At 39.5% G+C, this 25,471-nt stretch overlaps 1 protein-coding gene across 1 annotated transcript in view; it reads left to right on the plus strand.

Moving 5' to 3' along the window:
- The window catches only part of LOC148128496 (vomeronasal type-2 receptor 26-like), a 35,514-nt gene extending 25,160 nt beyond the window's left edge, over positions 1 to 10,354 (plus strand). The window contains exons 8-9 of the mRNA XM_087948921.1: positions 6,957 to 7,106; positions 10,302 to 10,354. Of these exons, the coding sequence (XP_087805047.1) occupies positions 6,957 to 7,106; positions 10,302 to 10,354 (203 nt within the window). The remainder of the gene's footprint in view (positions 1 to 6,956; positions 7,107 to 10,301) is intronic.
- The last annotated feature ends 15,117 nt before the right edge of the window (positions 10,355 to 25,471 follow it).

Below are 25,471 nucleotides of genomic sequence, written 5' to 3' on the forward strand. Positions count from 1 at the left end.
AAGGGAATGCTAAAAATTGTAATTGGGTGTGGTTCAAACAGCCATAAGATGGAGTCAGAAACCTGGTTTCCCAGAGAGTGTTGTTAGTTGCCAGTCGGTCGATGTTCTGATGTTCGTTGTTTTTGGTTCCTGCATTTCCCTATTGATTGTTGCTGATCGTCGTTATTCTTGGATTGATGTGAGTCTATTACTGAACTGTTTTTGATACTGGACTTTGTTATTGGATTATCCCTGGACTGAAAACTGACTGCTATAACTGTGTATGACTTGGACTGTTTGTTGGACTTTGCTTAACCATTTACTGGAAGTAAAACCTACATTTTACTATACAGTGTAGCTGTGTGCAGTGTGTGTTTTATTGAACATTACGCTTACTACGTCTCCCTGTGTGCACTCATTCTCCTAATGGGGAATTACCTCAACAGCTTCCAACTCTGATTATTGGTTATCTGTTAACCTGGAAATAAGGAGAAACTTTCTGTCAGTGAGAACAATCATCCAATGGAACAGCTTGCCCTCAGAAGTTGTTGGAGCATCATCACTTGAATAGAATAGAATAGAATAGAATAGAATAGAATAGAATAGAATAGAATAGAATAGAATAGAATAGAATAGAATAGAATAGAATAGAATAGAATACTTTATTGGCCAAGGGTGATTGGACACACAAGGAATTTGTCGTAGTGAAAATACTCTCAGTATACATAAAAGAAAAGATAAAAGGAAACAGTCAGTATAAATAGTAAGTATACAAGTGACAAAGTTACATTCATACAGGCACAAGTGGGAGGGGATGAGTGATAAGGAGTGATGACAAGATATAACAGTAGTGCAGACTTTGTAATAGTTGAACAGGTTTGAGGGAACTGTTTAGCAGAGTGATGGCTTTCGGGAAAAAACTGTTCTTGTTTCTAGTTGTTCTGGTGTGCAATGCTCTATAGCATCGTTTTGAGGGAAGGAGTTGAAACAGTTTATGTCCGGGATGTGAGGGGTCTGTAAATGTTTTCACAGCCCTCTTTTTGACTTGTGCAGTATACAAGTCCTCAATGGAAGGCAGGTTGGTGGTAATTGTCTTTTTCTGCAGTCCTAATTACTCTCTGAAGTCTGTGTCTGTCCTGTTGGGTTGCAGAACCAAAGCAGACAGTTATAAAGGTGCAAATGACAAACTCAATCATTCTTCTGTAGAACTCGATCAGCAGCTCCTTGGGCAGTTTGAGCTTCCTGAGTTGGTGCAGAAAAAACATTCAATGTTGTGCTTTTTTGATGACGGTTTTGATTTTAGGTGTCCATTTTAGGTCATGTGATATAGTAGTACCTAGAAATTTGAAGGTCTCTACTGTTGATATGGTGTAGTATTGTCAGAGGTGGTAGTATGGGAGGGTTTCTTCTAAAGTCTACCACTTTGGGTGTGTTCAGTTCCAGATTGTTCTGGTTACACCATGAGGCAAGTTGTATAACCTCCTGTCTGTATGCAGATTTTTCATTGTCTCGAATGAGACCAATCACTGTTGTGTTGTCAGCAAACTTCAGTATTTTAACAGATGGACCATTTGAGATGCAGTCATTGGTATATAGGGAAAAGAGAAGTGGAGAAAGCACACAGCCTTGGGGCCCCCCTGTGCTGATTGTACAGGTATCGGATGTGAGACTTTCAAGAAGAGATTGGATTGCCATTTGGGTAGTGCTTGGACAGTGCTTAGGCTTGGGCGGGGGGGTTGGACTGGATGACCTACAAGGTCCCTTCCAACTCTGATTATCTGTTAAATCTGTTAAATGAGGTCCCAACAGATGAAAGTGTAATAAAAAATATTAGAATGTGCTGAGATGGATAGATTGACACAAGATAAAAGAAAAGGAAGAAACAGAATATTTTTTAACATGTGATTTATTTCACCGGTGGTTAACTAACAGAAACAGAGGTTAGAAGCTAAACAGAATCTAAAAAGATAATTTCACAAGATGGATAAATTAATGGTATTATTATGTTGTGATTAATATTGATATGTTTATTAAGATTATTAGTATGACTTGGTTATTGTTGTATCTTACCTAAAATTAATTGTGCCCAGACAACACACTGTTCAGATAGACATGGAATTTTTTATGTTCTTTAAAAAGAAAATGTACAAATAAAACATATACTCAAAAGAAAAAAGAAAAGAAAGATATGGTACAATGTTTCTGAGATAACATCAGGGGTGGGATCCGAAAGGGTTAACTACCGGTTCAGTGATTTATGATTTGCTTCCCTGCATGCTGCGCTGTGCATGCGCTTGTAAATCTTCCATCAGCTTCCTATAAAACTTCCCTGGACAGAAGTAAAGCTGCGTGCACAGATGCAGCGTTTGAAAAAGCACTTTTTTCCTGCTTTTTCAACCGCAGCTGTGCCTCGCAAGGTTGAAAAAGCAGGAAATAAAGCTCAGGTAAGAGCCCAGGCGTGAGGGTGGGCAAAAACAGCAGCAGACATAAAACCGGTTCTTTGTCTGCTGCTTTTCAGAGCTACCAGGTCTACAGAACCGGACAGAACCAGTAGCAACCCACCACTGGATAACATCTACCAGTTCCTTCAGAACTCCTGGATGTAATCAGTCAGGTCCCGGTGATTTATATTTGTCAAGGTCAAATAGGAACTCTCTCTCCATTTTCTTGCTTCTTTTAATTTTTTATTAGTTTGTCTTTTACAGTAATGTGAGAATTCAATAAAAATAAAAATAACAGACTGTGACAATCACAATCTGTAGAAGGCTTTATTATAAGATATTTGCTAATACTGGCCCCCAACTTCCAATAACAGATTAGGATAAGGAGACAACCTCCTACAGTAATTATAGTTTTATATAGGATTATCACATTTAAAAGATTGCATCAGTGGTTCCCAAACTTTTTCAGCCCACCGCCCCCTTGGTGCTATAAACTCATCCTTGGTGCCCCCCACCCAGGGGTGGGATTCAAATTTCTGTGGGCGATGCCTAATTTGAGGATGTGGCTTGCTGGTCACATGACTGGGTGGGCATGGTTTGCTGGTCATCTGACTGGGTGGGTGTGGCTGGCGTGGCTTGCTGGCTGGGCATGGCTTGCTAGTCACATGACCGGGTAGGTGTGGTTTGGTGGTCCTGTGGCTGGGTGGGCATGGCCACCCAGTCACCCATGGTGACTGGCAAACAAGTGGTCCTCACTTAATGGTCGATTGTTTAGCAAGTGTTCTAATTTATGACTGGCCTCCCCAGAGCTACTAGACCTGTTTTTGGAGTTTTGACAGCCATGCATACATATACACACACACTCCCTTCTAACCCTTCTAACCCTGCTGGAGTAGGTCATTGGACTAGAATTGGCTAAGCATCTCTGATTAGCTTATGCTGGACTGGACTCTTATGTGTCAACTCATATAATATTTCTCTGGTCTTTTAGAGTTGCCAGCAGAAAGGGAGGGGGGAAGAAGTGCAGCAGCTTGCAAAACCGAAACTGCATTCCATAAATGTTTTCATAGATAGTTTCAAGGCGACCGAAGTTTCCGCTGTGCAAAATTCTAACTGGAGAGTATGATTGGCTAGAGATGTGTCCCATTGGAGAATATGAATTATGATACATCCGGGGGTGGGTGGGAAACCAGATGTGTCTCAGAGTCAGATACATCCAGGCAACTCTGGCATGTTTACTCCTAATAAATCTTCTTTAAGCTTTGAAAATCCAGCTAGAGATTCATAATTTAAATGGGGGTAACTATCGGAGCCCTGACATTATGATTGCATTTTTCAGAGTTTCCCATGATTCTTTAGTTGTTTTCTCCTTTAGGATTTTCATCCATGGAATCTTTCCTTGGCTCTCTCTGAGATTGTTAATTTTTAAAAAATTTTAAGACCCTGGTTGGATAATTTTCTATTGCTTGTGTTTGCATTAGATTGAATTCCAGTATGACATGGTCACTTTCAGGTTCGGTAACTTCAACTCCCTCTATTAAGAAGAATTAGGTCCAGTATAGCTTTACTTCTAGTTTCCTCCTCTACCTTTTAGATGACAAAGTTGTCAGTTAGGTTGGTTAGGAATCTATTTGATCTCCCACTCACTGCAGAGTTAGTCTCCCAGTTGATAACTGAATAGTTGAAGTCTCCCATTAGTACCACAGTAAGCTTCCTATATACATTTGTTAAACAGTTGGCAAAGAGTTTGTCTATGTCTTCTGATTAGTTGGGTGGCCTGTACTATATGTCTATGGCAATGTCACTCCCCCCCTTTATATTGACTATATACATCTGTAGGGGTTTTATCTTTGATCATGTGCATTTCTGTAGATGTGTAGCAATCTCTTGCATGTAGTGCAACCCCACATCCTCTTTTTGTAGATGTGTTCCTTTTGAACAATTTGTATCCATCCACCAGTACATTCCAGTCATTCAATCCTGCTGTTCTGTGCAAGATTGTAAATTAAAAATTAAACATATATTTAGTCTTAGACTAGCTGTCAACAAAATACTTCATTCAGAGGAGAACACAGGGAAGAAAAACAAATTAAAAATGAACAAGTTTAAAAAATTAAAATCAAATCTTTGAAAAGTAGTTAATCTCATACATGGTTTGAAGAAAAGTGGCACGTGTACATGATTAACAATTTCTCTCCAAAACAACAGAATAACAGAAGGCAGTAGAAAACACGACCATATTACTTGGTGTTTCTGCAGGAGCATTCACAAAAACTGGCTTTCTCCACATTGGTTAATATTGTGTCAAGCCTCCAAGTAACATATCCCAAGGAATAAAGTCCATGGCATCCATTTTCCATTTCAATTCCATTTATTAGGAACACATTAAATTGGCAAGGATTTGGTGTAATTCCGACCAGATCCAGAATTACACCCAATGAAAACGAAAGTGTGAAACTTGCCCCCTCAGTCACAATCTCTAATCACGTCTTAGTCCAAATGCCTGGTGACTCCAAACTCCACCTTCAGCCAGCTGCAGGCCAGTGGTGGGATTCAAATTATTTTACTACCAGTTCTGTAGGTGTAGATGGGGGCGGGGCCAGTCAGAGGTGGTATTTGCCGGTTCTCCAAACTACTCAAAATTTTTGCTACCGGTTCTCCAGAGCTGGTCAGAACCTGATGAATACCACCTCTGCTGCAGGCATCTGATCTGTTCCCACAGGAAAGGAATGTCCCCTAGACAAAATTTCCCTCTTTATCTTTACAACCCCCCTTATAACCATTAGAAAGTGGTGAACCTGAAGTATCAGTATACTATGAACCTAAAAGTTAATAGAAAAAGGAATACAAAGGCTTATATAAAATATGGCTATACATATGTCATATTCAGGGTCGACATATTGTTATAACCCAGTTCAACAGTCCTAGGTTTAGCATCACCTACAGCATTGATTCCTTGATAGAATGGCTCCTGGGCCTCCCATCTCTTGTTATCTTTCCAATTATCTTTCTTATTAAATAGTGAAATAGAAACAATACCACAACACCTCCAAGAATAAAAAAAATCTATAGTGTTTATGAAAAGAAAAAAAAGAGGCTAACATACACTTTTTTTGGACTAAAAGGAATCAAATCTAAGAGAGGAAAAAGAGAACTAATTAAAAAAAATCTACATAATATCCATTTATCTGGCATTCATTTCATTTTAATTTTTCAAGTGAAATCTAAAATGAAAATATATTGCTTCATCTTCTCATTTTTGGAACCATTTAAAAACTTTTCAAAGACAGGTAACCGATTCAATATTTCTTTCCGGATTACTTGAGGATTAATCTTCTTTTTGTTGACATACAATTATTTCATTTATTTATTTTTCAAATTTAGAGGGCCATCCACTTCACGCAAAGTGTCTCTGACAAGAAAACCGGCAATAAAACATTTTAGAAAACCCAATCAAAGCAATGAAAATTTACAAAATCCTAGATTGCAAGGGATAAATTCATCAAGATGTTACATATGATGCAACTAGCACCCAGGGCCCTCTTACCATGGGTTACTGTTTTTTATTCCTCCCCCTCCCCCATAATCAGATGATAGTCTACCTCTGACTGTGTACGGGGTGGCATTTCCATAGATTGAGGTGCTTCACAATTGGGACTTCTCCTACACTTACAACTACTGCTCAACGACAGCCATAGCTAGAGGGGCCTACACAGAGATTCTTCTTGTGCACCAACTGTGAACTTTCTCTGACTTGTGGCCATAAAACAACCTTGTTGTGTTAGTTTGCTCCCAATTCCTTTCTGACTATGAATTGGGGATTTATAATGAAGGATGGTTTTTACTTCAGGAATTTCTCTTGGGGATTTATTTTTGTTGTTGTTTTTCATAACACACACACACACACACACACACACATTGCACGGGTAATAGGCCCTTCCAATTGGCTCCCATCTGTAATTAACTCTGTTGTTTTTGCTTCAGTCAAGTTGGTCAAAGGAGATTTATCTTTTGTTATTTCCTCCCTTGTTAGACCCAGCCTGGATTGCTTATCTCTAAGAAGTGATGTTAACCTGCCAGCTATTGCAATTTTTTGCTTTGCTCATGACTGTGTGGTCGGCCCGGCTCGTTCTTCATTATTCCTGTCTATTTTAGCTTGAGGCATCTCTGCCAAGCTCCTCTGTATTTGGACAGGCCTGGCTGTGCCTTCCTAGGATGAATCCACATGGCCAAGGGGTCATTGGTCTCTGCTCCCTGATGGGAAGTGGTCTCTGCTCCTCCTGCAGGGTCTTTCCTGGTGTCTCAATGCTTGGTAGGATGGTGGTAGTTCGATATGCCAATTGATGCCTATTGATAGAATTGCTGTATATATTTTAAGATGAGAAGCCAGACAAATATTTTACATCTATTTATTTTATTTCTATTTCTGCTTAGGATTATTTTCCTTCTCTCAGTATCAGCTGTCACCCAAATAAAGTCTTTCTTGAAATGTGAAAGGAGAAACTATAAATGAAATATTAATTTCTGTTTTCTCAGATACTGAAGAATGCACCATGTGCCCAGATGATAAATTTCCCAACAAGGACCGTGTCCAATGTACTCCCAAAATAATAACCTTCCTGTCCTATGAAGAACCTTTGGGCTTCATCACAACCTCCTTTGCCCTGCTCTTATTCCTAATCACAGGTATGGTTTTAATTGTATTCATTAAATACCGAGAAACTCCCATTGTCAAAGCCAACAACAAGGACCTCTCTTACATCCTCCTGGTTTCCCTCCTGCTTTGCTTCTTATCAACCTTTTTCTTCGTTGGAAAACCAAGGAAAGCAACCTGCCTTCTTCAAAAAGTGGTCTTCAGTATTTTCTTCTCAATTGCCATTTCTTCCCTCTTGGCCAAAACAATCACTGTGGTGTTGGCCTTCGTGGCTTCAAAACCAGGAAACCAAATGAAGAGATGGTTGGGGAAGAGGCTGACCAACTCCATAATCCTTTCTTTTTTAAAAAAAAACAAATTTTATTAATTTTTAAAGACATACAAAGCATAAAACATAAGAACATAAACCTCTTTTCTGAAAGTTATTTGTAAATTTTAACAAAACAAATGAAACATTTTATACACCATTGACACATCTCCTTATAAACACATACATATCCTTTCAAGTTTCTCATTATTTCTCCCTTTACTTTTATTCAATTATATTTCTTTTCTATATTTATTTATTTTATATGTTTTTTTTCGCTATACTTATTTTTTCTTCTGATTTGCTTTATTCTCTTCTATCTTTTATTCTCAGTTGTCCTCTTCTAACATTCCTCCAAGGTTTTATTAACTAAATCAAACATAAACACACAAAAACACAAAACATAGAGACATAAAATTACACTAAATATTTTATCACATTTTAAATTACACATTGTTTCCAATTTTCTAAGATTATTTCTAAATACAAATATAAAAATACAATCTTGTGTACCTTTCCAGAATCCCTTTTTCAATAAGGTTTACCCATTATCTCTAAAAGACTTTTGTTTCTTTGCATCTTGCTCCCCACCATTGAGGCTTCTCATCCCTTCCTTTCTCCCTTCCTTATTCTTCTCCTTGCCCTCTTTACCCCCTTGTCTCTCCACCTCCCTTTTGTTCTTCTACTTTCCTCCTTTCTGTTGTTTTCTAACATAGTATCCACTTTTCACCTTATTCTTCTCTTTTTTGGTTGTTTTTCCAAGTCTTAAGGTCCCTTTTTCCTTTTCCACTTTCTCCTTTCCTTCCCCAACTAAAGTCACTTGTTCATCAAAAATGGCTTCTTCTTTATCCCAGTCATCCTGTTGCGCAGTCAGCTTTTCATAAGTACAAACCGCCATTTCTAAAAATTGAAAGAGAGTGCCAAGAGAATCCTTCCCTTCTTGTTCTTCTTTTTTATATTTTTGGTATTCAAGTTTCAATCCATCCACAAGTGATGCCATTATAGAGAGAAAAAGTTTTTCCAAACAACCACCAAGGTGCTTTTAATCAAAGTTAGTTCTCAAAAGTTCCAAAATCACCAAGCAATCCAAATAAGCTGTTTCTTTTAAGTACTTTCTCCTTCTTCATTTTCTCTTTCTGGGGTTAGTGTTTAGTCACAAAGTTCCATTTAAAATATATCTTTTAGAAGTCTTATTAATGTTTAATAACTCTTTAAAATTCTAGGCAATCTTCTCCTTGTTTTCAAATTCTGCTCCAATTTTTTCCCCTCTCCCTTCCCACTCACAGCAAAAAAAAGGTTTTTTTAAAAAGTGTTCAGAAATCCTTATCCTTTCAGCATTTCATTACCTCCAATGCAGATTTTCCGATTTCTCTTATAGTTCCATCCGCTGTCACGTTAGGAAGGAGAGTGAAAAAAGAAAAAAAAACTTTCCCTTTTAGAATTCCATTCGCCGCTTGTAACTCTCTCTGGAAACAATTTATCTTTGGCAACTTTCAAATTCCAGGGTACTTTCTCTTACTTTATCCCGGTCAAAAACCACTTTCACGACTCTTCCGACTTTCTTCCTCCTGCACAATCTTGTCCAGCTGCAGGTTTCTTTGTGGCGGCCATTACTGACCGCCACTCCTCCGCCTTGGGAAAAGGGGGTTTTGCTGGCTAAGGAGGGGGTCTGCGACACCCCCAAACCCCTATCCAGATCCCCCTTGTCTTCAGCTGCCTCTACGGGGCAGCTATATCCCCCAGATCCAAATGGATCGGGGGCAACTTGGCAGCGAGCGCAGCAGGGATCGCACGGTATTGCAAATCCCTGCCGCTGCCGAAGCCTTGCAAACCGGAAGTCCCTCCATAATCCTTTCTTGTTCTACTGGCCAAATGATCATCTTTGCCATGTGGCTGGTTTTTTTTTTCCTCCATTCCCTGTCTCTGACCTTCATTCCCATCCTGGAAAGATTATCTTCCAGTGCAACAAAGGCTCTGTCATCATGTTTATTGTTGATCTTGGCTATATGGGTTTTTTAGCTGCCATTTGCTTCATGATAGCTTTTCTGGTCAGAAACCTGCCTGGGACCTTCAATGCAGCCAAGCCAATCACCTTCAGCATGCTGGTCTTTTGCAGTGTCTGGGTCTCCTTCCTGCCCACCTACTTGAGCACCAAAGGAAAATATATGGTGGTTGTGCAGATCTTCTCCATTCTGGCCTCCAGTGCTGGCCTGCTAGGCTGCATCTTCATCCCCAAGTGTTACATTATCATCCTCAGACCAGATCTAAACACTAAGGGACATCTAATGATAAAAGTAGTCTGTCTATCAAGTTCTGTAATGTCTTTAGGTGGTAGGCCTAAAAATACTGAGTTAACTATATATCTGCATTTCTTTCTGTCATTTACATGCTGTCTAATCTAGCTACATTCCTTCAACTGGATCTGAAGAGCTGTAGCTCACAAAAGCCAAATCTGTCCAGAGTTTTGCAGTGTTAATTCAGCGCCAGAAAAATAAACACAGATGGCTGATGCTTCAATTTAACATCTTTATAAACATAATAAGTAGATTTTACAAACCAGTTGTAGATTTCTCCAACATGGAGCAAACTCAAACAGAAACATGTTTCAAGTTCAGAGCAGACCTCCAGTCTTCAGCAAGCAAGCAAATTATTTTCTCTTTTACTTTAGTTCATCAGGCAAGCAAGAGGAGAGAAGCAGTTTCATTCTCAACAGATAGACTCAGAGCTTCAGAGCTGCAGAGCTTAATATAGAGCCACACCTAAGCTACTTCTAGTTTCAATTTCCTAGGCCACTTCTAGTTTCCAAACAGTTCTCATTAGCTGACTTAGTTGCTATGCCTATACATTGGCTGACCTTGTTACTATGCTCCATTCCAGTTCATGAATATACTCTGACAAAATTAATGTGCATCCCTTCCAGATAAGAAATGCAATTCCAAGGCAAAACCTGACCCAGAGACATCAGGAACATAGGGACTCCCAAACACACCTACCAAGCACTTGGCAATCTTTGAGGGGAGGGATGGGGGAATTCTGAGGTGGGTTACTATGACTATGAATTTGTTACTACTACTATGAATTTGCATGGGTTTAGGTCAGTGGTCGGGGAACAGGGGTAAATTACCCCAAATGGCGCGACCGTTCTCATTACCCCCAGGCATTTTATTTCCGACATTCTGTTTGTATAGTTTACATACACAAGGACCTGACGCAGTGCAGAGCTCAGAAAACAACGCGAGCCGAGGTGGCTTCAGCTCCACTTGGCTTCGTTTCCTCAGCCCCAGCTGCTTTCAGTCCACTTGGGAGGAGGAGGAGGAGGTGGTGGTGTGGTGGTGGCTGGCGTTGTTTTCTGGGCTCTAGGCTCGGGCTCAGAAAACAACGCGAGCCGAGGTGGCTTCAGCTCTGCTTGGCTTCGTTTCCTCAGCCCCAGCTGCTTTCAGTCCACTCGGGAGAAGGAAGAGGTGGTGGTGGCGGCTCGCGTTGTTTTCTGAGCCTGCGAGCCTAGAGCCCAGAAAACAACGTCAGCCACCACCACACCACCACCTCCTCCTCCTCCTCCCGAGTGGACTGAAAGCAGCTGGGGCTGAGGAAACGGCTCAAGCGGAGCTGAAGCCACCTCGGCTCGCGTTGTTTTCTGAGCCCGCGAGCCCAGAGCCAGGGCGCTTTCATTGCACTGGGCATCGTTGCTGCCCCTGAAGGGAGGGCGATTCTGGGCTGTGCGATTGGGAGACTTCGTGGCTTAACGGGGATTTCTGATTCCCCTTACACGCGAGTGGATATGCCGCGGGCGTTTTCTTCCAAACGCCCCACTGGCAGAGAACACTGACTTTCATAGTGAGATCGTTTTCCAAATTAATTGATTCACTTATGATCTTCTCTCTCGAATAGTCAAGCCCTTTCCAGAAGGCGCAATCCACCACCGCCCCTTTGCACCTTGCAAATGCAAAATCCCGGGGTTTTGCATTTGCAAGGTAAAGGGCGGCGCGGATCGCGCCTGCTGGAAAGGGCTTGACTATTCCGGAGAGAGAGAGAGATTATAAGAATGGCTCTTGCCTCAAGGGCTGGCAGAGTCACTTCTTGAGCTTCGATGCAATAATGAAGCACAGATTACATTTGAAAACAAAGCAGATCTGTCAAATTTTTGGATGTCAACACCTGCAAAGGCCTTCAAAATTGCACATGAGGAAGCATTCAAAGAGTTGCTGCCTTTTGCAACAACCTACCTTTGCGAACAAGGATTTTCCACTCTTACGAACATAAAAACAAAGAAAAGAAATCGATTGGACCCGGAAGACTGTATCCATATTGCTCTGACATCAAAATGTTCCAATATTGATGATCTCGTATCCAAGAAGAAGCAACATCATTTCTCCAAAACCTGAAGTTTTCAAGTAAGTTGAAGCTTTCAAAGTAATTTTAAATACATCCAATAACATTTTGAATTCAAATAGTGTATGATTTCCTTCCTTTCAAATCAAGGGGGTAACGTCGGCGTTTATAAATTTTTTCGGGGGTAAAAGGTAAAAAAGTTCCCTGACCCCTGAAATAGTGTATGATTTCCTTCCTTTCAAATCAAGGGGGTAACGTCGGCGTTTATAAATTTTTTGGGGGGTAAAAGGTAAAAAAGTTCCCTGACCCCTGGTTTAGGTGATCCTTTAGGCAATGTTCTGTGCAGTTCACTGAACCTGCAAATCCCACCCCTGGCTGGCCCCACCCACCCTGCCCCACCCCTCCCACCTCACCCCACCCCTCCCAGGAGTCGCAGTGTGGCCTATTTTGGATGCCAGGTAAGTGCAGAGGCTGCACGGAGGCTCAGGGAAGGCAAAAAACGGACCTCCCAGAAGTTCCAGAAGGGCCTCCAGAGTGCCTCTGGAGACAGGGGGAGGCCATTTTCGCTCTCCTGGAGGCCTGAGGAAAGCCTCTGGAGCCAAGGGAAGGTGAAAATGCCTCCCCACCATGGTGCTGCAGGAGACCGACTAGGCCATGCCCACCATGGCCACCCAGCAACTGGGCAGAGAACCAGTTGCTAAAATTTTTGGAGCCCAACCCTGGGGAAATTCTCAAAAAAAATCACAGATGAGTAAGCCAAACAGTTATCACTCCACCATCTTAAAAAAAACAAAAACAGAAGGTCCACAAGGTCCCCCTAAAACAGTTTCTGGGAAGGTGTTGCAAGAAATCATGTCTCATCATGGACTATGCTGTGAGAATTGTCACCATGACAACTGTAGACAGGATGCTGTATATTTGGTAAAATAACCAACTTCAGAATATAAAGTTTCTTAATCAAGTCTCATCCAAAAATTGATATTTCTAGAAAAACTAGGGAATAAAATTTTATCTCATTCACAAGTAATTTTAAAATCAGCTCCAATCAGGATTCATATATGAAGAAAGAAAAGAACTGACTAGAAAAGAAAATCACAAACAGGCCCAATGTTTACTATTAGACAGGGTGTCAGGGTTCCGGCAATTGCCCTATTTAAATCATGAACCTCAAGCCAAACATCAAAAGAATCCAAAAGATTTATTAGGAGCAACATGTAGACATTATCCCAGTTGAAGCCAACTCTGACATATGTGATTTATGGACACCTGTGACCCTGTTTTCCCCCTCTCCCCTGGGTGTGTCATCAATCAGATTCTCCAACGAAGCATGTTCACAGGCTGGGCATCATCAATCACATTGTCCAATGAAGGATTTTTATGGGCAGAAGATCCGGTAGCCTAGCTACAATCTTTGTAAGATATGTGTGGAATGTATTTCTGGTCCCCCCTGCTTATGGTAACTCAAAAACAGTCATAGGGATTCTTTACAAGTTGACAGAGCGTTTAAGGATATTGATTACTTCCTTACTATTAGAAGACAGGCAGTACTTGACTTTAGTGCTAGTAACACAGAATGTCAACAAATTACATCATTGTGCATGATCTTCCCCAATGTTTTCTGGAGACAAGTTATCACTTTGAAGGACAGGAGAAGTCAATTCCCTGGGTGTTGAATTATCTTTGTCCAGCATCACTTTCTGGACAAGACCTGACAGGAAAGGACCACAACCACTACACAACAATGCCCCTGAGGGTGGATCTGTGATTTTTCTCTAAGATGCTCTTCTCCAGCTACTCCTCTGGTAATGGAGTCCTGAAGAAATGTAGGGTCCCTAGAGGAGAAGTTACTTCTCACTGTGTAATTTTCAAATTTCTGGTCTCTGGGGCCTCTTCTACTACTTCTCTGACTGTCTTTGAGATAAACAACAGACTGAAGCAACATGGAAGGGATCTTGCATTAGAAAAGGATAAATGCCTCAGTCACACACAATAGGGCACTGGTTTTGGTACAGTTATGGACTGTGTCCTTGAATGTACTTACTCTTCTTTCCAGTTGAAGCTTGGGTGATCTCTGTCTGAATCCAGAAAGTCACTATAATTTCCACATTATAAAAGTGCTTTCAATTCATCTAACTCTTATTGTTCTTTCTTAGAAAGAGGAAGGGGTTTGATTCAGACCCATGAATTATGGACCTTCTGCTTGTGCTTCTGTTGCTGCTGGTGTCCCAGCCAATCTCTGGAAAGCTTAGAATGAAGTGCCCATTGAGTTTCGAGCAGCAGGATGAAAAAAAACCATGGAGCTATTACAGTCCAGGGGACCATATCATTAGTATCATCAACACTGGAACAAAAATATTGCATACAGTGATGTTGCCTTTCAACACGGCACCTCATTGTCAGTTTGAGTTGTAAGTCATTCACTGTAATGGAGTTTCATTCCCTCTATTTGCAGTTCTTATTCTTTTCTTATGCCTGTATTGTAGGACCTATCTTATTTCTTGAATTGTTTTGGTTTTCATTGCTGCCCACTTTTGTTTCTTTTGGTAGAAAATAATCTTGAATCCAAAGATGAAGCAGTAGAAAAAAAAGCTGAAAAAGTCCAGATTCCATAACTTTCCTGCTCTAATCCTTAGTTATACTTCAATACCAATTTTGGTTTCAAGTAATTATTGAATGGACTGTACTTACCTCTTCCTAGCTCATGTTTATATTTTTACAACCACTCATCCGTATTCAATGCCTGAAGATCCAGTGGTGGTATTCAATTTTTTTACTACTGGTTTTGTGAGCGTGGCTTGGTGGCCATGGCTTGGTGGGCATGGCAGGGGAAGGATACTGCAAAATTTCCATTCCCACTCCACTCCAGAGAAAGGATATTGTAAAATCTCCTCCTCCCCACCCCACTGACCTGCTTTCCAGTTCTGTTCACCTGTGCAGGTCAACGAAAGAAGACCCAGCCAATCAGCTGGAACTCAGGAGGCAGAGAGTAGATGGAGCCTGGGCCACTCAGAGGTGGTATTTGCCAGTTCTCCAAAATACTCAAAATTTCCACTACCGGTTGTCCAGATCTGGTCAGAAGCTGCTGAATACCACCTCTGGCCTGATCCTTGTAGGAACAGAGAATGACCTTATTTTAGAATTTCCTTTTTGGGTCATATATGAAACAACCTCTTCCTATTGTGTTAGTTCTATTTTAATGATTGAATGATTTTGAATCCTTGTTACTTGTCAATTGAAAATTAGTTCTGCTACAAATAATTCGATTTGTGATTCTTAACTTTAGTGGAAAGGCATCTCCATCTCCTCTCCCCAGCACTCATTAAAAGAATGAGCTGATGGAACTCTCATTTCCTTCTGGTTTTGGATAGGAATTGGCTTAAGGTTTGTGGAGACAAAGACCATTAAATTGAAAAAAAAATGTTGCTTTTTCTCTTAATGATGATGTTTATAACACGAACCTTTTTATCTTAGTTTACCTTTTGATAAGTATAGACTGCTACGCTACATTTTTAATATTCAAGTGGTCAACAAGATTCCAAGGCTTCTGCAAAATCTCACACTTGGGTACAATATCCATGACAACTATTTGAACACACTTTTGACTTCAGATGCCTTGATGGACATGCTCTCAAGTGGAGAAGCCAACGTTCCCAATTACAGCTGTGGAAGGAAGGACAACATTTTGGCTCTTGTTGATGCAGCTACTTATGACATTTCCATCCAGATGTCAACATTAGGAGACACCTACAAAGTCCCTCAGGTTTGTATGTCTACTTTCCTATAGGTAAACTGAATGGAGTGGTGGGTCAGTATGTGATAGATGCTTTTGGAATTGAAGAACTGCTTTCCATCATGGCCATTATATGTATCATGATTAGGGATTGGGATCTACAGTGTTTAGGAGGTAAGGATCCAAGCAGTGATATCCTCTTATGACATTATCATCATTGATTATGGTTCTTCTGCTGCACATTTGGTAATGCAAGGAGAGGTTCTCTATTCAATTGAAGGGTCTTCTGTAGAAAAGGAAGGTGCTGCAGAGATGGGACATCATCTTTTGTACACAGTCTTAGCAAAGATAATATAATCCAAATGTATTATATATTTGATTTGATTTGATATGTCAATCGCTTACAAGACAATAGGTATAAGTATAAACATGAGTAAGAATACAGGAAGTAGGTATGAATAAATGGGGACAATAGGACAGGGACGGTAGGCATGATTGTGCCCTTATGCACGCCCCTTACAGACCTCTTAAGAAATGCGGTGAGGTCAATAGTGGATAGTTTGAGGTTAAAGGATTGGGGGATTAGAGGATGTTACAACAGAGTCAGGTAGTGCTTTCCAGGCATTGACCACTCTGTTGCTGAAGTTGTACTTTCTGCAATCAAAGTTGGACTGGTTAACATTGAGTTTGTATCTGTGGTGTACTCTTGTATTGTTGTCGTTGAAGTTGAAGTAGTCATTGACTTGTAGGACATTGTAGCAGATAATTTTGTGTACTATGCTTAAGTCCAACCGTAGGCAGCATAGTTCAAGATTGTCCAAGTCCAAATTTCAAGCCTGGTGATATAGAGTATTCTGTTGCGAGCAGAGGAGTGTATTCCTCTTCTCGTGAAATACTTCTGGACTCGCTCAATTGTATTAATGTCCAATATACAGTGTGGATTCCAGACAGATGAGCTGTATTCAAGTATTGGTCTAGCAAAGGTTTTTTATGCCCTAAGTTAGCAATTCTATATTTCCAGAGGAGAAGCTTTGTAAGATTAGATTTACAACTCTTAGTGCCTTTTGGCAATGCTGTTACAATGAGCTCTGATGCTTAAGTCATTAGATATGAATACTCAGAGGTCCTTGACAGAGTGAAGGTCCTCAACAAGGTCATATCCACCTAGTTTGTATTTGGTGTACAGATTTTTTTACCAATATGTAGGACAGAGCATTTGTTGGTCGAGATTTGGACTTGCCAATTGTTTGACCATTCAGACACATAATCAAGGTCACTTTGAAGGACAGTAGCATTGTCAGTGATGTTGAATAGTTTGACATCATCCGTGAAGAGGACGCAGTTGCTTATAAGGTGATCACAAAGGTCATTTCTATAGAGTATAAAGAACGCTGCCTTGGGGACACCGCTGTTAACTGGAGCAGGGTTTGTTATAGCGCTCCCTATTTTTACTATTTGTTGCCTTTTTGACAGGAATGCAGTAATCCAGTTATGAAGGTATCCAGAAATGCTGTAAGAATTTAGTTTTAACAGTAGTTTGTCATGTACCACTGAATCAAAAGCTTTGCAGAAGCCCATGTAAATTGTGTCTATTGCTTTACCCTCGTCAAGTAGAGTGACAACTATACAATGTGTGTACAAAATGTTCTATGAGTTGAGGCATAGAGTAGTCCATATGTTTTTGCAGTATAGGAGTTGTAGATTGCAGGACATTTTTTTCTTGAAACCAAGTTGTTCTTTGGAGAATAGGTTGTTTGACTCTAAGTGGAGGGTGATGAATTGGTTAATGATTGATTGCATGATTTGCACGTGACAAAACACAGTGAGATTGGTCTGTCATTTTCAACCAGGCTGGGGTCACCTTTTTGAAGATAGGGATGACTGTTGCTAAGGACCATAAGTTTGGTAAGGAGCTGGTTCTGAATGATATCTCATAAATAATTTTTAGGGGTTCTGCTCTGGCAAGGAGAGCACTCCCTATTGGCTGTTCCTCCTCTCCTTTGGGGTCAGATTCTAACAGGGGCATGACACAAAGAGGTTGGCCTTAACGGCTTCATCGCAAATTGTAGAATTATTATTGCTAATGGTACACATAGTTTAATGACTCTTTAAGTTCAAGCAAGAATGCATTGCCAATCAAGAGATCAGCATCTATGAGATCATAGTTGGCTTTTTTGAAATTGTACTTTGGAGATCCATCATTAAGATCTTTTTGTGAGAGCATAAATTGAGACAAAAGTCAATCATACTGTGGTCACTATTGAAAAGGGTTCTTGTATTTGTAGGCTATATATTGAGTTTGAGCTGTTGCAGAAGATGAGGTGAAGGCAGTTGTTGAGTCTAGTGTTGTTAGTTACTAATTGATCCAGTCCCATTGTAGTAACGGCATTGTACAGGGTTGCATGTTGGGTTCAGATGTACATTCATTTAGGGTCCAATCTATAAGTGGTAGATTGAGGTCACCAAGGAAAATAAGGGGCAAGAGGTAGCCCACATCAACAGTGACGTTAGCTTGTTTGCATGAACTATGTCATAATCAGGGGCTCTGTAGCATAGTAAGAAGCGGATAGTGTTATTTAAGGACAGTTCACAGACAATGGTCTCTGGAAGAACAAGCTGCTGTGTATTTGAATCTTTCTTAGATTTAGGATTTTTATAGAAGGTAGCAACTCCACCTCCTCTACGGATTTCATGATCTGACTGATAAACGTGATATTCTCTGACTGTGGTAATGGAGTCTGGAAAAGATTCATTCAACCATGTCTCACAGACTAATATAATATTGAATGTGGCTGTGCTTAGTAAGATGAGGAATTCATGTATTTTGTTTGTGAGGCTTCTTGCATTGAGCAATTTGCATTTTAGATATTAGTGGGTCTGGAGGAAGTAAGGAGTGTGCATGCCTAATGTTAGATGTTGAGCTGATTGTTATTGGGATGTAAGTTGAAGGTCTTGCTTTTGATACATTCTGTGTGGTAGTCAATATATAAGTTAGTATTTCCTTGTTCTTGGAGACTTTTGAGCTCAGAGCGCGTGGTTCACGGGACCATACACATTGCTATAAGTTTAGGGAGAGAATGGAGATTCTTATGGTTGGTGTTGCTCTTGGTGAGTGATTTTATAGTGTATAATTTATCTTATTTGTATCTGATAAAAACAGATAATGTACGTCTTATGAATTCACAGGGATCACTGTCCTTAATCAACCACTTTATTTTAAAAATTACAAGTAGGTTAGCCAACCTGTTAAATGTTTTTTTTACCGAAAGCATTTCTGATGAAATTCATCATAAATGGCTTGAAGAGCAATATAGCTCCTGTGAAAGACTTTCTGCCAGCTGAACTATTCAAAAAATTTCTGAGATGACACAGGACAAGGCATGAAGGCCACACAGCCATCTGAGAGTTCAAACTCCCTTTAATGCTCCAAATTTCCCCAAACCTCCCACGTTGTGGGCAAGTGCCACAGCAAAGGGTGCACACACACATACACACATGGCAGCCTTTGGTTGCCACTGTCCAGCAAAGGAACAGGGAAATGAACAATGAGTCCATGAAGCAAGGAACAAACATTGGCCCACAAAGCAAGAACAAACAATGAGTCCTGCTTTCTGTTTCAATGCTTGCCCTCTCTCGGTCATCCTGCCCCTGTTCCTCCATGCTAACAAGCCATCCCAATCCTGAAGGGCCCTGGGCTACCTCATCCTGGTCCTCCGCACATTCCTCTGAAGCCAACAAAGCCACCCCCTCAATCTCTGTCGGCTCCAGTTCCGGCTTGTCCTCCTCTGCAGATTCAGGCTCCGATGGGGCCATGACAATTTTCCCTAACGGAACTGTCCTCTATTAGCAGGTTCATTTACACATATTAATAGTTCCTGCTAACCTTCAGTTGGGTTTAAGATGGCAGTTGTATATATATCATTAAACAATTTAGCCCTTGCACGCGTAATAGGCCCTTCCAACCACCTCCCACTTGTAATTAACCCTTTTTTTTTTGCTTCAGTCATGTTGGTCAAAGGAGGTTTATCTTTTGTTGTTGTTTCCTCCCTTGTCAGACTCAGCCTAGAATGCTTATCTCTAAGAGGTGATGTTAACCTGCCATTTGAATAATGGATGGAAACTGAACAAGGAGAAATTTAACCTGGAAACAAGGAGGAACTTTTTGACGGTGAGAACAATCAACCAATGGAACAGCTTACCCTCAGAAGTTGTGGGAGCGCCATCAGTTGAGACTTTCAAGAAGAGATTGGACTGCCATTTGTCAGAAATGGTGTAGGGTCTCCCACTTGGGTGAAGGGTTGGACTAGATAACCTACAAGGTCCCTTCCAACTCTGATTATCTGTATCTCTATCAGGCCTGGCTGTGCCTTCGTAGGATAAATCCACATGCTGAGGGATGCGGGGGGAAGGGGGGGGAATCAGTCCCTGCTCCCTGATAGGAAGTGGTCTCTACTCCTCTGGCAGGGTCTTTCCTGGTGTCTCAGTGCTTGGTAAGCCAGTGGTAGTTCAACATGCCTATTGATCGTGTACTCTGGTCTGTAGCCGCTTGGTTGTTTCCCCTATGTAATTGCTTGCACAGTCACTACAGTTGATGTGGTAAACCACTGAAGATGTCTCCTCCTTGGGTAGTGTTTGTTAGGGATATACACCCTAGCAGAACATGCAGCGGCAGTCTAACAGGCAGGCAGATATGTGAGACAAAACGTTGTAGTAGTTTACAATCAGTAAGACAGATACACTGTGCAAGTTAAATAGTTTTTATTCCAGCAAGAGTTATAGCATAGTCAAAACAATCCATATGTCATACACTAAGTTCAGTCAGTCCGGGGGTTATTCAGTTTGCAAAGTCCAGTGTTGAAAAAGAGTTCATTAAACTTACAATCAATCAGTCCAGTGATATATCTCTTTTGCAGTCAGAGATATGAAGAAAAAATCAAACCCCTTTTCTTCTCTCAGCAAACACGCAGTTATCATCATCAATCCATTGTCAGCATTCCAGTAAAAGCCAGGGAAACAGTGATGGGATTTCCGGTTTGTCGGCTTTGCGAGCGGTAGGGATTCGCGAAGCTGCGCGATCCCTGCCGCGCTAGCTGTTTTTGGGGCTCCAACCCGAAAGGGTGTGGAGCAAGGCTGCCCTGCAGGGGCAGCTGAAGGTAGGGGGGATCCGGGAAAGGGTTTGGGGGTGCTGCAGACCCCCTCCCTAGCCGGCAGAACCTCCTTTTACCAAGACAGTGCAGCGGCGGTCCGTAATGGCCGCCACAAAGAAGCCGGCAGCTGGGCAAGTATGCGCTGGAGGAAGAGGAGAAAGTTTTTAAAAAGTGAAAGTTTTCTTGGTTGACTCAGGACTCTAAGATATATTTAGTTTAATTCCTGAAAACGATGGCTTTTTGGATGATTCTTTCCACAAGAGAAAATAAGCGGCAATTCTGAGGTGCTGAAAGGAAAGTTTACTCTCCCCCCCAACGGAATTAATAAATGGATATTGAGAAACCTGTTTTTTTTTCAGGTAAAACTAGCTTTTTGGGATAAGTCGGAAGGGAGAGGACAAAAAATATATTTATTTGGTTGGATTTTGTTGGAGGAGATGCCTTAAGGATTTGAAAACAGAAATAAAATCTCAATAAGGCTTCAAAACACAGATTTGAACTTTCTTTTTTTCTTTGTCTGATACTACCCCTGGAAGAGAAAGGGGGAATTCTGGCTTGGCTTGGATTGATTGAGGATTGTGGACTTTGGGGTTGTCTTGTTTTTTCTTTTGGAATATTTTGGTTGGTGTGAAAAAGAAAAGAAAAGATCTATCATGACTTTTTCTTTGGAGGAACTGAGGGATGAATATGAGCAAACAAAAGCAGCCTGTAAAGATGGTATGGAAAAAGCTTTTCTTTTTTTAAAAATGGCGTTGGTTAACTATGAACAGACAATACAGATGGAAGCTGAAGAGCAACAAGAAGAAGATGAAGACGCCATCTTCAATGAATCCCAAAATTCATCTAAGAAAGAAGGAAGGAAGAAAGCGAGGAAAATGAAGGACTTAAGATCTAAAAAAACATTTAAGAAAGAGAAAAATATGATGCAAAATAAATACAATGATAGCAAACAAGAGAAAAAGGGAATACAACAGAGAAGGGATGCCGGCAAGACAGAGGTTAGAAGAAAGGGGGGTAGGAAGACTTGGTGGGGGAAGAAAGAAAGGGGAAAGGCGGAGAAAAGCCACAAAGTTTTAAAATTAGATGGGAAAAGAGGAATCCTTTTAGGGATAATGGGTAAAGCATAAATTTTTTAAAAAAGATTCTGCAAGGTACACAAGATGGTATTGTAACATTCGTATTAGAAATAGAAAATTAGAATGGCTTAAGAGTTAATAAGAAATTAAAATGTTGAAATGTTTAATAATGATTGATTTTTAAAATGTAATAAAATATTGAAGGGAAAGGCAATGAGAATGCTATAAGATTTATTATTTAGATTTATTATTTAACTACGTATTTGGGAGGATATTATGTATTTAAACATTTTTGATTATTTACTCTGTTTTTATTGTTACTAAAAGTAAAAATTAGTAGATAGAATGTACCAAGCAGAATCAAATTGGGTATTAGGTGTTATTTTAAATGTTAATTTAATTAATTTAGGGGAAGGATAGAAAGGCATCATACTCTGATTAGAGATTTCAGGAGAAATTCTTTTTTTTTTCATTATAAGGAATGAGATAGAGGGATAATAAAGGTTGGGCAAAAGATATAAATATAATGATTTAAATTAAGATGGATTGAATAAGAGAGAATTATGAAGAGTGAAATGTATGGAGAAGTTTATATGGAAGATACAGAATGGTAAATAAAATAAATAATGATCTGTAAGATGAGCATGAATATAATTAAAGCCCATATAAAGAGAGGTACCTGGGGCCAAGTTACTTTACTAAAAGATTTTTTATATGTATGTTTGTGTTTGTCTATGTCTTTGAGAGTATTGGTGAAACCTTGTAGAAACATAGAAAGAGAGTGATGATAATCAAGTCAGAAAGAAATTGATGAAATAATATAGAAATGTATTGTATAAGATAAGGTTTTATCTGACTTGTTAAATCTATAATGGAAAAAGGTTCAAATATGTAATGGTTGATGATGATTTGTTTGTTTTTTGAAATTAATAAAACTTGCTTTAAAAAAAAAAAAAGCCAGGGAAACAGTGAGCTCTCTTGCTCCCTCTTATGGTGATTTTACAACCGCACCCAAAAACTTGGTTTACAGTTTAAAGTGATACATACACTTAAACTCACTAACATAGTTTATATATTATTTTACCCAAACTAAGTTAGGTAAACAATGTTACCCCTAACATTCTCCCCTTTTGGGTAATATAATAATATATATATCTATTTACAATTTCAACCCATAGTTTTCACAATTTTCCTTGTGCTTTACTGAACCTTGGGCTTTAGTAAATCCATCTGCAAAATTTTCTTCAGTTATGCAGTATTCCAATCTTATCAGACCACTTTTTACAGATTGTCTAACATTCAAATATCTAAGGTCAGTGTGCGTAGATCTAGTCCTTACAGTAATATCTGTAGCCAACCTTATGGCTGCTTGATTGTCCTCATACACTACAATGGCATCTTTAACAGTTACTCCCATATCTAACAACAACTGTTTATACAGAATTAAATCAGTACATAATAATGATAAGCATAAAAATTCTGCTTCCATTGTGGACATACTTATGTGTTGCTGTCTAATTGACCTCCAACCAATCAGTGTTTTACCTTATAGTATAGCCATAACTGAAGTTGATTTCCTAGTTTTTATATCTGTTGCAAAACTTGCATCAGCATATGCACTTAAAATCAAATCATCTTTTGGCTCTAAATACAATGCATAGTGCATTGTCTTTTTAAGATACCTTAATATACGCTTTAGCGCTTGCCAGTGATGTTCATTTGGTTCATCATTAAATCTCACCAATTGATTAACGCCATAAGCAATATCTGGCCTTGACCAATTACTTATATATGATAAACTACCTATTAATGACTGATAAATAGTCTTATCGAATTTTGAACTTTGAGCATCAGTACGACAAAATTCCTCACTCATTGGAGTTTTTGCCGGTTTACAAAGTTCCATTTTATACATTTTTAGCAATTGGTATATTTTATCCACTTGTGATATCTTAAAGCCACTATTGGTTTTGTTTATTGTCAATCCTAAATACTGTCTTATCTCTCCTAAATGCTTTAATTTTATCCTCTTACTTAATAATGATATTATCTCACTAGCTTCATTATTAGTCTTCGTTATTAAAGCCATATCATCTATAAACAACAATAATAATGATACTATTCCATTTGTCTCTCTTCTAAATAAACATGGATCAGCTAAACCTGCTTTAAATCCTATATTGTTTAACTCTTTTACAATATATTGGTTCCATTCATAACCAGATTGTTTCAATCCATAGAGACTCTTTTTCAGTTTCCAACAGTCATTATTATTTTTATCATCTTTAATACCTACTGGTTTTCTTAAATATATAGTGTGCTGCAATGGTGCATGCAGATAGGCAGTTTCTACATCTAAATGATTTATAATATAGTTTTTCTTAGCTGCCTACACTAAAGCTGCTCTCAAGGTTGTTGCCTTTAAATTTGGTGCAAATACTTCATCATAATCATATGCAGTTTGATTAAATCCTTGAGCTACCAACCTAGCCTTATGGGTAACAGTCCCATTTTTACCAGTTTTTAACTTAAATATCCATTTGCAACCAATGGACTTTTCACCTGGAGGTAATTTGGCATTTTCATAAACTTTCATTTCTTTTAATGAATTTAACTCCTTTTCCATTGCCTTTTGCCAATTCTCCTGATCCTTAGCAGGATACATCCTAAGTTCTTCAACACTAGTTGGAACTTTACTCACTTGGCAAACTACACTTGCTTGATACCTATCAGGTGGTTTGGTTACACGTGTAGAACGTCTAGGTATTACAGGGCTTACAGGTGGACTTTCATGTTCTACCTGTTCCTGATTATCTATTTCTTCCTGTTCTGGTATTTCTTCCTGTTCTGGTCCTATATGCTCTCCATGTACTTCCTCTTTAATTGTGCTCTTCTTATTACTGATTTTTTCTTTTTGTCTTTTGTAGGGTTCTATAATTACTTCCTTATTTGAATCTTGCTCCAGTTTTTCCCATCCTACATTTTCTAGGAATTGTGCACTAGCACTAGAGTAAACTCTAGATGTACCTTTTTCCCAGAATCTGTATGACTTGTGATTAGATTCATAACCTACAAAAAATAACCTTTTAGCCCTATGTTGCCCTTTCTTTCTCAGTTGTGTAGGGATATGCACCCATGCTGGTGCTCTAAATGTGTGCATGTAGCTTAGGTCAGGTTTTCTGCCATGCCACCGTGTGAATGGTAATTCACCAGTTGTTGAATTAACAACATTATTCAATATATGATTACCACACATTATTGCTTCTCCCCACAAAGTTTCAGGTAATCCTGAATCTGTCAGCATAGTACAAGCCATTGCTTGTAATGTTTGGCCTCGTCTCTCAATAAAGGCATTATGTTGTGGCCTATATGGTGCAGACTTTTTATGTTCAACACCTGCCATCTTCAGTGTATTTTGGAATTTATTGTTTATAAATTCTGTACCATTATCAGTGATAAGAGTTACTAATTTCCTTTTAGTTTTTCTTTCAGCGAATTTAAGCCAATTAAAGAAATTCTGATATGTTTCCGTTTTGCTGTTCATTAGATAACAGAAACCATATCTGGAATAATGGTCCATTATACTTAGTATGTACCGAGCACCTCCCACACTTGGTTTTTTAGGACCTATAATTTCAGCAAATACTACCTCTAGAGGCTCCTTTGTTTTGAATCCATTAACTCTATTTGCTGGTACCACCTTGCTTTTCTCTTGACTACAAGAATTGCAGTGCAAATACTTACTGCAAGGTTTCAGTTTTATACCCTTAGATAATTCTACTGTTTGTTTAAGCATTTTAAAATTTAT

Source organism: Notechis scutatus, unplaced genomic scaffold, assembly GCF_049901735.1.
Source record: "Notechis scutatus isolate UNSWTSFEM ecotype Mainland unplaced genomic scaffold, rNotScu1.2 NSCUSCF46, whole genome shotgun sequence".
In the NCBI taxonomy this organism is placed as follows: Eukaryota; Metazoa; Chordata; class Lepidosauria; order Squamata; family Elapidae; genus Notechis; species Notechis scutatus.